The sequence below is a fragment of the Pongo pygmaeus genome, chromosome 4 (genome assembly GCF_028885625.2).
Source record: "Pongo pygmaeus isolate AG05252 chromosome 4, NHGRI_mPonPyg2-v2.0_pri, whole genome shotgun sequence".
NCBI lineage: Eukaryota > Metazoa > Chordata > Mammalia > Primates > Hominidae > Pongo > Pongo pygmaeus.
The window spans coordinates 79,035,910-79,048,371 of record NC_072377.2 but is presented as its reverse complement, the minus strand read 5'-3'; the positions used below and the strand labels follow the sequence as shown (position 1 = coordinate 79,048,371).

At 37.4% G+C, this 12,462-nt stretch overlaps 1 protein-coding gene across 5 annotated transcripts in view; it reads left to right on the top strand.

Moving 5' to 3' along the window:
- CERT1 (ceramide transporter 1) overlaps positions 1–12,462 on the top strand; it is a 144,781-nt gene that overhangs the window by 108,638 nt on the left and 23,681 nt on the right. For 3 of the 5 annotated variants that reach the window (XR_010126403.1, XM_063664910.1, XM_054488542.2), the window contains 3 exons: positions 1,883–1,969; positions 4,202–4,294; positions 5,112–5,189. Coding sequence is in view for 4 of the 5 variants with exons in the window: in XM_063664910.1 (XP_063520980.1) it covers positions 1,883–1,969; positions 4,202–4,294; positions 5,112–5,189 (258 nt within the window). In the remaining variant the exon portion in view is untranslated. The remainder of the gene's footprint in view (positions 1–1,882; positions 1,970–4,201; positions 4,295–5,111; positions 5,190–12,462) is intronic. The other 2 variants (XM_063664912.1, XM_063664911.1) reach the window with 1 other exon arrangement.

Here is a 12,462-nt window from a genome sequence, read left to right as displayed (position 1 = left end):
ACTGCACCCTCTGCAGCTTCCGCCTCCTGGGTTCAAGCAGTTATTGTGCCTCATCCTCCTGAGTACTAGGTTTATAGACGTGCTCCACCACACCCACTGATTTTTGTATTTTTAATAGAGACAGATTTTCGTCATGTTGGCCCGGCTGGTCCAGAGCTCCTGGCCTCATGTGATCTCACCTCCTTGGTCTCCCAGAGTGCTGGGTTTATAGGCATGAGCCACCACACCTGGCCAGAATTTTTAAATGCTGTAGTTTTCAATTAGACTCCTGAGGCTCTGACATGATTGCTTAAGGACTAGAAATCCACATATACTAAATCACTGTAGATTGAATGAATATTAATATTTTTTAAATGTAGATGTGGTTAAATAGTATTTAAAATCATTAGAAAATATGCTTGAGTTTGGAAATTTTGTGTTTTCTCTGATCAACAGAGAGCAAAGTTGTCCTGCTGTCATTTTACTGTCTTTGAAATGTTTTGACTTTATAAAGAGAATCCTGCAGGAGGAAGGCCTCTAGAGTGTTGTTACTATTTTTTCATGACCCTCTTGTCCCAGATGGTCATTAGATGGTATATTCACTTTATGATACTTCACTGAGATATGCACTGTTCTGTATGTTTGTTGTATCTGAGTAGAAAGTTGTTTTTGGTTTTTTTTTTATGAAGTAGGTTGTAGGGGACTGAGTCCTCATAACCCTAAAAGAAGAACTCCATTAAGTCAATATTTCTTATATGCCAAATGAAAAGAACGTTACCCCATACGTCCCACCCTTCCAGTGTGGTTCCAGGTTATGGTGGGGATAGGATGATGTTGCTAGATACTTTTTAATGGACTAATGATGACTTGGGGTTATGAGTTTAACTGGGAAGATTTCACCAATTGTTCATGTGTCTTATTTTATATATTTTAACATTTAAGAAATGCTAAACCCAAGCCTACCTTTTAGCCTCTACTTTTATCATAATACAAAGCTGTCGTTCCACTTACTTGGTTCATCACAGCAGGAACATACGTTGATCATTTACATTTTGTTATTGTTCTTTATATGTTTATCTTCTGATGCAGCTGAGGTTCCACTTGCGTGGGAATCACTTGAGGGAATTATTAAACATGTATATTCCAAGGTTCCACTGAAGACCTACTAAGAAATAATTTTTGGGCATGGAGGCCTGGGAATTTTCATTGTAAGAAGTCTCCCACACAATTCCCCAAGTGATTGATGGCCATTATTCTGCCATATAGCCAGACTATCAAGCATCAACTCAACTTTTATTTCCCCATGAAACAATTACCCGTGCTTAGGAAGATCCCCCTCTGAATAGCCGTACTTATTAGCTATAGTTCTTGTGCAAATTTTTACTTACGTCATTGCAATTTTATGTTTCTGTGGTCTCTGTCATAAGTCTCAACTCTGCTACTAAAGAAGCCCTAGATGAATGAGCATCACTGTTTTCCAGTAAAACTTTATGGACACCACACTTTTAATTTCAAGTAATTCCCACATGTCATATTATTACTTTTATTATGTCCAGCCATTTAAAAATGAAATTCTTAGCTCACAGGCTGTACAAAAGTAGGCAGCAGACTGGATTTGGCCCTTGGGCCACAGTTTTTGCCAATCCCTGCTCTAGACTATTATCCCAACACAATATTGGTCAATATACAGTAAGTAAATATATGAGTGCTGAGTGAATTAATTGTAACACTCATGTGATTTTACACAGAGCATGCATATGATCTAGTGTACTGACTGGTTTGTAAATATGTGTTCAATAAATGTTCATTAGGTCAATTTTCAAACTCAAGTTAATACCAGAGTTATCAGAGTTTTCTGTTTCTTTAAATAAACTGCTTTTTTCCCCACTGTGTGTTGGAATAGGAAGGCCCTAACAGTCTGATTAATGAAGAAGAGTTCTTTGATGCTGTTGAAGCTGCTCTTGACAGACAAGATAAAATAGAAGAACAGGTATATCTATTATTGAAAATTCTAAGCTGAAATTTATTTTAACACTATAGGCATTCCTTGGTGTATATTATTTCATGTAAATAGAATTTGAACATTGTGAACTTAATAACCTAGAAGCTTAACTGTGAATACATTGAGTCACAAATGTAAAATAATCTTTTTTTTTTTTTTTTTTTTTTTTGAGACAGAGTCTTGCTCTGTTGCCCAGGCTAGAGTGCAGTGGCGCGATCTTGGCTTACTGCAACTTCCACCTCCTGGGTTCAAGCGAAAAACCCCTTTATTGCCTTCAACCCCTTTATTGCCTTCAACCCCTTTATTGCCTTCACTACTTCACCTTCAGTTTCTTTCTCACTTTTACTTTGTTCAGTGTTTTGTCATCATTATTGAATGTATAGCAGTTACACCCAGCTGCTGTGGAAATTGAAGAAAAGTTATTTCTTAAACCCATTAACTAGCTTCAAGATTAATTTGATACTTTGTCTTCTTTAATTTAGCAACAGTACGGTTACCATATGTTACAACTAGATGGTACTTAAGGACGAATTTTGTTATTCTTCCCCTTGTTTAAGCTATGCTAGTTATGGTGGAAGTTTAACCTTTTTGGGGGGCAAGTATTAATAAACTGTGGCTACAGAGTATCTTGCCAAATAATCATGTATGTGTCAGTTTTATACTACAAATGAATTTGCATAGAAAAGTTGGCTTGTTCATTTCCTGTCATTGCTAAGACAGTCATGGCTATTATGCTCTTATTGGTCTACCTAAGGGTAAATCACCTGCAGTAGTAACTGCTTCTCATGTGTATCTTTCATTATTTTTTAAAAAATTACTGAAAAAAAGTTCATGTCACATTAATTTGTAAAGCTTATTGCTCATTTTTTTAATACCCAAAAGATGCTATGTACCACTCAAGAAGAGTGGGAACTTTTAGTTCCTAAATCGGCTCTACTTTTGGAAACCTAAAGTACTACTTGAAGTAGCATTATTTATTTGTTTCCCTTAGTTTTTTGTCTAGGATGTGCTGTTTTGGGAAAAAGTAGTGAATGAGTCAAGATACCTCAGTCTTACTCTTAGTTTTACCTCTAACTAACTTTGTAGCTATGAACTTATCACTGAATTCTCTGGGCCTTGGTTTTCTAATCTGTGAAACAAAGTAGACAAGATAATTCAAAACATCTCTTCTCTCTAAAATGCTACTCTACTGAATATCAGTATGGTGATTGAGTTGGGTTTGAGAGAATTGATGAACCTTTCTGTAAGCTTTAGAAAAAGAAATATTCATGGGGCCATCCAATCAACTTCATTCTATTCTTGACACTGTAGTAGATGCTCTGCAAAATAGTCATTGAACAGAGCATTGTTTTTCTTGCCTGATAGCCAGGCATGTTGATATGACAAAGATACAGTGTGGTAATACTCTATAGAGTAGTGAGAGCTTCAGTAATCCATAAAATCAGTTCCATAGATTTAGATCATTTCCCTCTTCATATTCAGTATATATTGCACAGATCTCTCAACAACACAGCCATTAAATGGATATTCTCCAAGTGACACTTATATCATACGTTTAGTTTACGTTATTTGCAAACATAGGGAAAGAAAGATACATGCGATAAACTGTTGCATGAGAAATGAGATCTTAGCAGTTGGTTGAAATAAATGAGAACAACCGAGGCAAACTAAAGAGGAAGAAGGAGGTCAAGTGGCAGCTTAACAGGAGTAAGATGATGAGATGAAGGGCAGAATACCTTCATGGAGAGGAGGCAAGGAGATATACATGATATGTTCTTAGGAACACAACTGAAGCAAACAATGATATTATTTCTAATTATATATAAACCTGTGGGTCAGCCTTCCAGGGGCTTGATAAGGTAGAATCATTGGAATTATTTGGCCAGGGTTTGGATAGGAGAGAATTGGCAGCAGCGTTAAGATTGACCCATGATAAATAATGCTATGCAGGTAGCAGGGAGTCTGACTAGGAGCAAAATCAAAGAACTTATCCCTCGCCTAACATAGTATCTGTGGAGTCAGAAAGAAGAGGTTAAATTGGGATATCTGAGGCAAGTATCAGAATTTGCCGTGTCTGCGGAATAGTTTCATAATTCTAATGGTTATAAGCACTAAGGCGTTCACTAAGTGAATGTTGGTAGTTCCAGGTTATATTATCCATTCTTCAGTTGCAAAATACACTTTAAAACCTTCCCATCTTAACATTATATGTTTTTTTAGTCACAGAGTGAAAAGGTGAGATTACATTGGCCTACGTCCTTGCCATCTGGAGATGCCTTTTCTTCTGTGGGGACACATAGATTTGTCCAAAAGGTAAGCTAATGTCAGAGTTTACTAAAAGTACACCTTGTATTGTTCTTCATTGTTGGTGGAAATATCTTTTATTTGAGACGGAGTCTCACTCTGTCGCCAGACTGGAGTGCAGTGGCGTGATCTCGGCTCACTACAGCCTCCACCTCCCAGGTTCAAGAGATTCTCGTGCCTCAGCCTCCCTAGTAGCTGGGATTACAGGCATGTACCACCACACCCAGCTAATTTTTGTATTTTTAATGGAGACAGAGTTTCACCATGGCCAGGATGGTCTTGATCTCCTGACCTTGTGATCCGTTCACCTCGGCCTCCCAGAGTGCTGGGATTACAGGTGTGAGCCACCATGCCCAGCCGGAAATATCTTGTAGTATAAGTTTTCTCCCCTTTTCATGAATTTAAGTAATGAGACTGTTTTTGGTTTTATATATTGTATTCCATATACATCCTCCAAAACAGTTAGGAATCTTGTTCTGAAAATAAAGTTCTTTCATTTTTATTTAAGGGGAAAGTAGCGGGTGGGCAAATAAGGAGTGGCTAGTCCAAAATTGTTAACCAGAAGTATATCCAGTTACACTAAATCTCTCTCTTCTTTGGGGTTAAATGGTATTACTTTGTATTATTGGAAGCACTACATTCTTTTTTGGAATGATTTTGGAACATAATACATAATAGGTGCATGAAGTCAGCAGTTGCTGCTGTGCTTGTTTCATATAGTGCTTTGTTTTCTCTTCCCTTTATCTTGTGTTTGGAAGTTGGTACTGAATGCTCTGTTGTGCCTTTGTTCTGATTACTTGGTTTTTTCTTTGTCTGTCTCTGGTAGCCCTATAGTCGCTCTTCCTCCATGTCTTCCATTGATCTAGTCAGTGCCTCTGATGATGTTCACAGATTCAGCTCCCAGGTACTGTATGAATGTATAGAGTGGACTTGAGTCTTTCTGTGCTATATTTCAGCCTGCTTTCCCAGTTCCTAGAAATCTTTTGGTTAGGCCACTGATTTTAGTTTTGAATTTTAAATAGTAACATTAAGCATTAAAAAGGTCTTCCTTGTCTACTAAATAGTTCCTCTGTCAGGTTTGCATGTGTCCTTTACTATTCACAGCTTGGAATTTTGTCATATAGGAGGTACTCCAGAAAGATTTTCAAACTGAATTGAAACAAATAGAAGATACTGGGTTTTGTATATCATGTAATATCTGTTTCTTCAATCAGGATTTAGCAGTTTTGATGGATGTGGTCTATATGATATGTTATAGCAGAAAAGCAGATTTTAGCAGTCTCACTTTTAAGCTAAAGTATCTCCAAATTATATTCAACAAAGAAATCACTTTTTAATAATATATTTCATTTCCATTGTAATACTAAGCTCTATTGAGCAGATTGTGTTTTCCTTATGCAAATTACCTTTGGATATTATAAATGAATATTTCTGTTCATATGCTAAATCTCTGGAAATTTGTTTTAATTTTTAGCATTGGTAAGGGTTTAGGAGTTTAAGACAGGAAGCTGGATGCTTGCGGTCTCTAAAGTCTGTACCCTCAAAATAAAATCAAATTACCATTGGAGGAAGTTTTTTTTAGTGTCAGCGTTAGTTCTTTTTTTTAATTTTCTTAATCTTCACATCTTTGCCATTCAACTTTTTATCTTTCTGGTGATTGCATCTTATTGGACTAGATTATATTATGTTAATCTTATATTAAAGACCTGAGCACTCTGGTCAGAATGACTAAGTTTAAACCCTGGTTAGGTGTATGATCCCAGTAGGTTTTCTAACTTTTTTATGCTTCATTTTTATGATTTAGCTAGAACCTGACACATAATAAGTGCTCAATAAATGTTACCTTTTATTGCTATTATAACATAATTTCTTTGAGCTAATAAAAGTTATCTACATCATTATTTTTTCCTCTATGAGAGTATTGCTATAAAAGTTTTTAAAAGTCATAGTTTAAAGAGATTTCTATTATTTTTATGTATATAAATAAAGTTTACATTAGTTTTTAACCTGCAATAGAGAAGAATATTAAGACTTTAATGTGTTTTTCTGACTTGTACAGCGTTTTTCTCCTTGAATACTTTTAAGAAAAAGATTTAGCAATTCTGGATCAGAAATCATCCATAACCAAATATACTACAGTATATTTTACCTTTTGCTTGTCCATTTATGCATTTTTTTAAAAATTTTACTTATTTATTTTCGAGACAGGGTCTTCCTTTGTTGCCTAGGCTGGAGTGTAGTGGCATGATCTGGGCTGACTGCAATCTCCACCTCCTAGGTTCAAGCAATTCTCCTGCCTCAGCCTCCCGAGTAGCTGGGATTACAGGCACGCACCACTACGCCCAGCTAATTTTTGTATTCTTAGTAAAGACGGGGTTTCACCATGTTGGCCAGGCTGGTCTAGCACTCCTGACCTCGTGATCTACCCACCTCGGCCTCCCAAAGTGCTAGGATTACAGGTGTGAGCCACCATGCCCGGCCCTGCATATGTTTTTAAAAAGAGACTCATATTCATAATGAATCTGTGACAAAACTACATAATACTGGGAGACTTTGGTTTATTGTGCTAAGCTCCACATTGCATTAAAATCATATCACAGACTAATCAAAAATGTAGGAATACATAGGCTATAAATGAAAGAAAATATAATGACAGCAAGGAAAGAATGTAAGCCAGTAATAAAGAATGCCTAAGAATTAGGGGTTCAGAACCCAAACCAGGGCCCTCACTGTAGTGCTGTAGAACAGCTGAATTGCTTTTAAGTCCAGGTAACTGTATCACTGAGAAGCAGGTGCCTATATTTTTACAAAATTTTGCTGACAGCTTACTTCTTCATAATATTAATAACTTTTTGTAAAACTCATGTATGTAACTTGAGAGAAATCTTGCTGGATTTTTTTTCTAATATATGGTGCTCATGATTGATCAGATCCTGTTTTAGCTTTTGATTATGTACTGTTTTATATGCCAGAAGAGGTAAAAATGAAGAAAATAACATTAAGGTCTTCAAGTATTTATTGTCCTTGCTAAAGCATTAGTTATCATTAGCAGACATGGACTCTAGCAATTAACTGTTGTAATTAAATTGTGTACCTTATGTTCGGCAGTTCCTTTATAATAGATGACTAATTCCCAATTGATAAGATATTTTGTTTCAGAGGATGTTACACTGGCTTATCAGCCATTATCAAAGGATCTAGCAAGTTGATTCTGTATAGTCACACTTCAGACTATAGCATTGGATGTAGATCTGGAGTTAATATTAGCTGAGAAACATTGCGTTACCTGGAAAACTCTTCCAGTTCAACACAGTGTAAAATTATAGTAGTGACTATACAGTAGTGTTACATTTTACAGTCCTCACACCCTATAGAGACTTTTGTATTAAGCAAAGTAAGAGGCTCAAAGGTTATTCATTAACATTAGAAACACTTATGTTATATTCCATTGCATAGGTCTTTTCTGTTTTTTTTTTTTTGTTTTTTTGTTTTTTTGAGATGGAGTTTTGCTCTTGTTGCCCAGGCTGGAGTGCAATGGTACAATCTTGGCTCACTGCACCCTCCGCCCCCTGGGTTCAAGCTATTCTCCTGCCTCAGCCACCTGAGTAGCTGGGATTACAGGCACCTGCCACCACGCCCAGCTAATTTTTTTTCATTTTTAGTAGAGATGGGGTTTCACCGTGTTGGCCAGGCTGGTCTTGAACTCCTGACCTCAGGTGATCTGCCCGCCTCAGCCTCCCAAAGTGCTGGGATTATAGGCATGAGCCACCACACCTGGCCTACATTGTTCTTAATACACAAATATACATCAGTTACTCCACAGCACTTGAAATATTGGAGGTAGCCAAATTCTTTGTTTTGTAATATCTTCATAATTAATTAAAAAACTAAGTCGACATTTTTAATCACCTTTAATAATTTGCAAAAATATTATATAAGCATAATATAATCAATTCTTATTTACTTCAACAAATTTTAAAAGTCCAGATACAAATATCATGTCTAGTTTCTTGATCATTTATATCAGCTCCCCTACAGAAGCCTTCTAAATCTCTGGTAATTTCGCTTTGCTGTTTACATAAGTGTTGGCTCATGACTACCTTGTTCTTCTTGAAATGATGTTTTATAGTCTTGAATTGGCTGAAATAATCAAGTGTACAACTCAGAGATGCCCTGAAAATAGCTTAAAATAAAATATATACATCTACTAGGAAATTAGTACCAACACATGAATCTGTCTGATGGGCAGATATTAGGAATGAAGTCACTCCAGATCTGAGAAATTAAAGTTGTAAAGGACTGCAGGTTCTGTGTTTTTTTGTTGTTTGTTTTTTCATTTTTGTTTTTTGGGTTTTTTTGAGACAGAGTCTCACTCTGTCACCCAGGCTGTAGTGCAGTGGCACAATCTCAATTCACTGCAACCTCCGTCTCCCAGGTTCAAGCGATTCTCCTGTCTCAGCTGGGAGTACAGGCATGCGCTATCACACCCAGCTAATTTTTGTATTTTTAGTAGAGACAGGGTTTCACCATGTTAGCCAGGCTGGTCTCGAACTCCTGACCTCAAGTGATCTGCCTCTCTCGGCCTCCAAAAGTGCTGGGATTACAGGCCTGAGACACCATGTCCAGCATTTTTTTTTTTTGTAAAGAGACAAGGTCTCACTTGTCCAGGCCGAGTGCAGTGGCATGATCATAGCTCTGTAATCTGACCTCTGAGCTCTGACCTCCTGGACACAAGTGATCCTCCTGTCTCTCAGCCTCCCAAGTAGCTGGGACTACAGGCATTCTACCACACCCAACTAATTGTTTTTATTTTTTGTAGAGACAGGGCCTTGCTATGTTGCCCAGGCTGGCAAGTTCTTGAAATAATGGCTGTGGCCACAAACTAGAAAATAGTTTTCAGGTGTACAGAGAATAGAAAGAATTTAGATTCATAAGTTGATCGTTTTGGTCACATTTATTTGCATAACACAGTTCACATTTAAAGGTGTCACCTTAGAAATCAAAGGGGAAGAACATCATCCTCTATTGAAAAAGAAATAAATCAAAGGATGTACAGTGAATTTGCAGCTTAATCTATGGGGAGCATCATTGCAAAAAAATGGTTCTGTATGAGGCTCTTTCTCACCCTTTGTCCACAGGATCAATTATTGTTGTGGTAATTATTTCACCCCTCTCCCTTTTTTAGTGTACAAGTGATACATGCTAATTTTAACAGAACTTGAAAGTAGAATAAAATTAAAATAATAGTTTACTAATATTCCGTTTATCTTCTCATATATATGAGATAAATATTAAGGTGTATGTTCTTATCCATATGTGCCTGATTTTTTAAAATCTGGCACATATGGATAAGTACATACACCTTAATATTTTTTTCTTCTACCAAAATAGATAACTCTATATAAACTGTTTTATAATCTTTATTTTAAACTTATATTTAGGCCCATCTTCCCATCAGTAAATATAAGTCTATATGTCTTCGTCTATTTATGCATATGCATGGCTGGATTTACCTACTCACCTAATATTGAACATTTAGCTTGTTTTTGGTTTTTCTCTGTTATATATAGTGCTACAGTGAGCATCCTTGTATATACATCTTTGCACCCTTATCTAATTATTTTCTTAGAATATATTCCTGGAAGCATAATTGTGGGAACAAAGACCATGAACATTTTCAAGTGTTTATTTTATTATTTTATTTTATTTTTATTAATTTTGATACAGGGTTTTGCTTTGTTCCCCAGACTGGAGTGCAGTGGTGAGATCACCACTCACTGCACCTTGACCTCCTGGACTCAAGCGATCCACCTGCCTCAGTCTCCTGAATAGCTGGGGCTAAGGACTACAGGCACACACCACCATGCCCAGCTAATTTTTTTATCTGTAGCAGAGACGAGGTCTCACTATGTTGCCCAGGCTGGTATTTTATTTATTTTTTAAGAGATAGGGTCTCATTCTGTCATCCAGGCTAGAATGCAGTGGCACAATCATAGCTCACCGCAGCCTCAAGTGATCTTTGCCTCAGCCTAAGTAGTTGGGACTACAGGCATGGGCCACCACTCTCAGCTAATTTTTTTTTCAATTTTTTATTTTTTGTAGATATGGGGGTCTCACTGTGTTGCCTAGGCTGGTCTTGAACCCCTAGCCTCAAGTGATCATCCCACCTCAGCCTCCCAAAGTGCTGGGATTACAGGCCACAGGCCTCAGCCAAGTTTTAAAAATTTTTACTGCCACACTCTTCATTAGAAAAGTTGAACCAGCTTACATTCCCAGGCCAGTTTTCTATTGATATAGTAGCACTGAATATTATAATTCAGTTAACTTTTGTCAATACGGTAGGCTAAAAGTGCTATGTTCTTAGCCATCTCTCTTTTGGGTTAACAGTGCACTATTTTGTTATTATTATTCTATCTAACAAGCCCCCTCTATGGTTTTGTGACTTCGTAGTAAGCGTAGTTGTATTTCTTTTTTTGAGGTGGAGTCTCACTATGTTGCCCAGGCTGGAGTGCAGTGGCGCGATCTCGGCTCACTGCACCCTCCGCCTCCCGGGTTCAAGTGATTCTCCTGCCTCAGACTCCTGAGTATCTGGGACTACAGGCATGCACCACCACGCCTGGCTAATTTTTTGTATTTTTAGTAGAGAGGGGAGTTCACCGTGTTAGCCAGGATGGTCTCTATCTCCTGACCTCGTGGTCCGCCTGCCTCAGCCTCCCAAAATGCTGTGATTACAGGCATGAGCCACTGAGCCTGGCCAACATAGTTGTATTTCTTTTACATGCATAAAAGAAAGAGATCTGAGCTGTTTTTGAGCCCTTCTAGACTCTCTTTTTTTTTTTAAGTAGATGAGGTCTTGCTATGTTGCCAAGACTTAACCTCAAACTCCTAGGCCCAAGCAATCCTCCCAAGCTGCTGGGACTACAGGCATGAACCACCATGCCCAACTTAGACTTTTATTGTACTGTCAAAAGGCAATTTTCTTTTCAAATTTCTGGGTAATAGTGTTAGAAAAATCCTGCTTGGTAGCCTCCAGAAATGGCATCATACTGAGTGATTCAAATATGAGGTAAAAGAAAAGGTTAGAATTGGAGTGAACGTCCCCTCTTATCTCAAATGTATTTTATCTCCATTTTGTTTCATAGTTTATTAGTTTGAGAATGCTTTGTATGTCAGCTAATCATTTTCAACTCTAGGTCCAGAAAAATCAAGGGCATGATGTCTGAAATTACACTTTAGCCTAATTAAAACTTAGAAACACTGTTCACCTTCTTCAGTGTTTTTGATTGAGTCTTTTTCATTTATAAGTGACAGAAGGTGTTACTATAACATTATTTCCTAGAATGTCAAATTTTGAGCCTAATAGCATGGTAAATTTGGCTATATTTGGTTTTCGTTGTTGTTGTTGTTGTTGTTTTTAATGAAACTTAGTATTTCCTTGTTTCCCACTTCATTTTTTTTTTTTTTTTTTTTTTTTTTTTTTTTTGAGATGGAGTCTCACTCTGTCGCCCAGGCTGGAGTGCAATGGTGCGATCTCGGCTCACTCCCAGCTCTGCCTCCCAGGTTCACGCCATTCTCCTTTCGCAGCCTCCCGAGTAACTGGGACTACAGTCACCCGCCACCAGGCCTGGCTAATTTTTTTGTATTTTTAGTAGAGACGGGGTTTCACCGTGTTAGGCAGGATGGTCTCGAACTCCTGACCTTGTGATCTGCCCGCCTCAGCCTCCCAAAGTGCTGGGATTACAGGCATGAGCCACCGCACCTGGCCTCTCACTTCTTTTTAATATGTAGTGTCATAACCGAACAGTAAAGTGAGCAGATTATTAGGTTAAATCTGAAGTGTCAGTCTGGTCACCAGTGCCCAAGTTACTGCCCCTATGGTAATATTGGTTACTTCATATTTTCCTACAGCAAACATAAAATTTGTTATAGTGAGATTTTTACCTGTATACCTCTCTTAACTTTAATGTTATTACCTCAAGGAAGATATTATAATGAATGAAGATTCCATGATGAAAGTTTTGCAGAGTTTATTACAGTGATTTAGTACTTCATTAGAATCTTTAGTTTTTTAGGAGCACAGCACTGAATGTTTGTTTCTTTGTTGGACCTTTTGAAAACCGGTTTTCCATTGATGCAGTGTAGCTGTTACAGGAATATCATTTTTAAAACATTTTTAT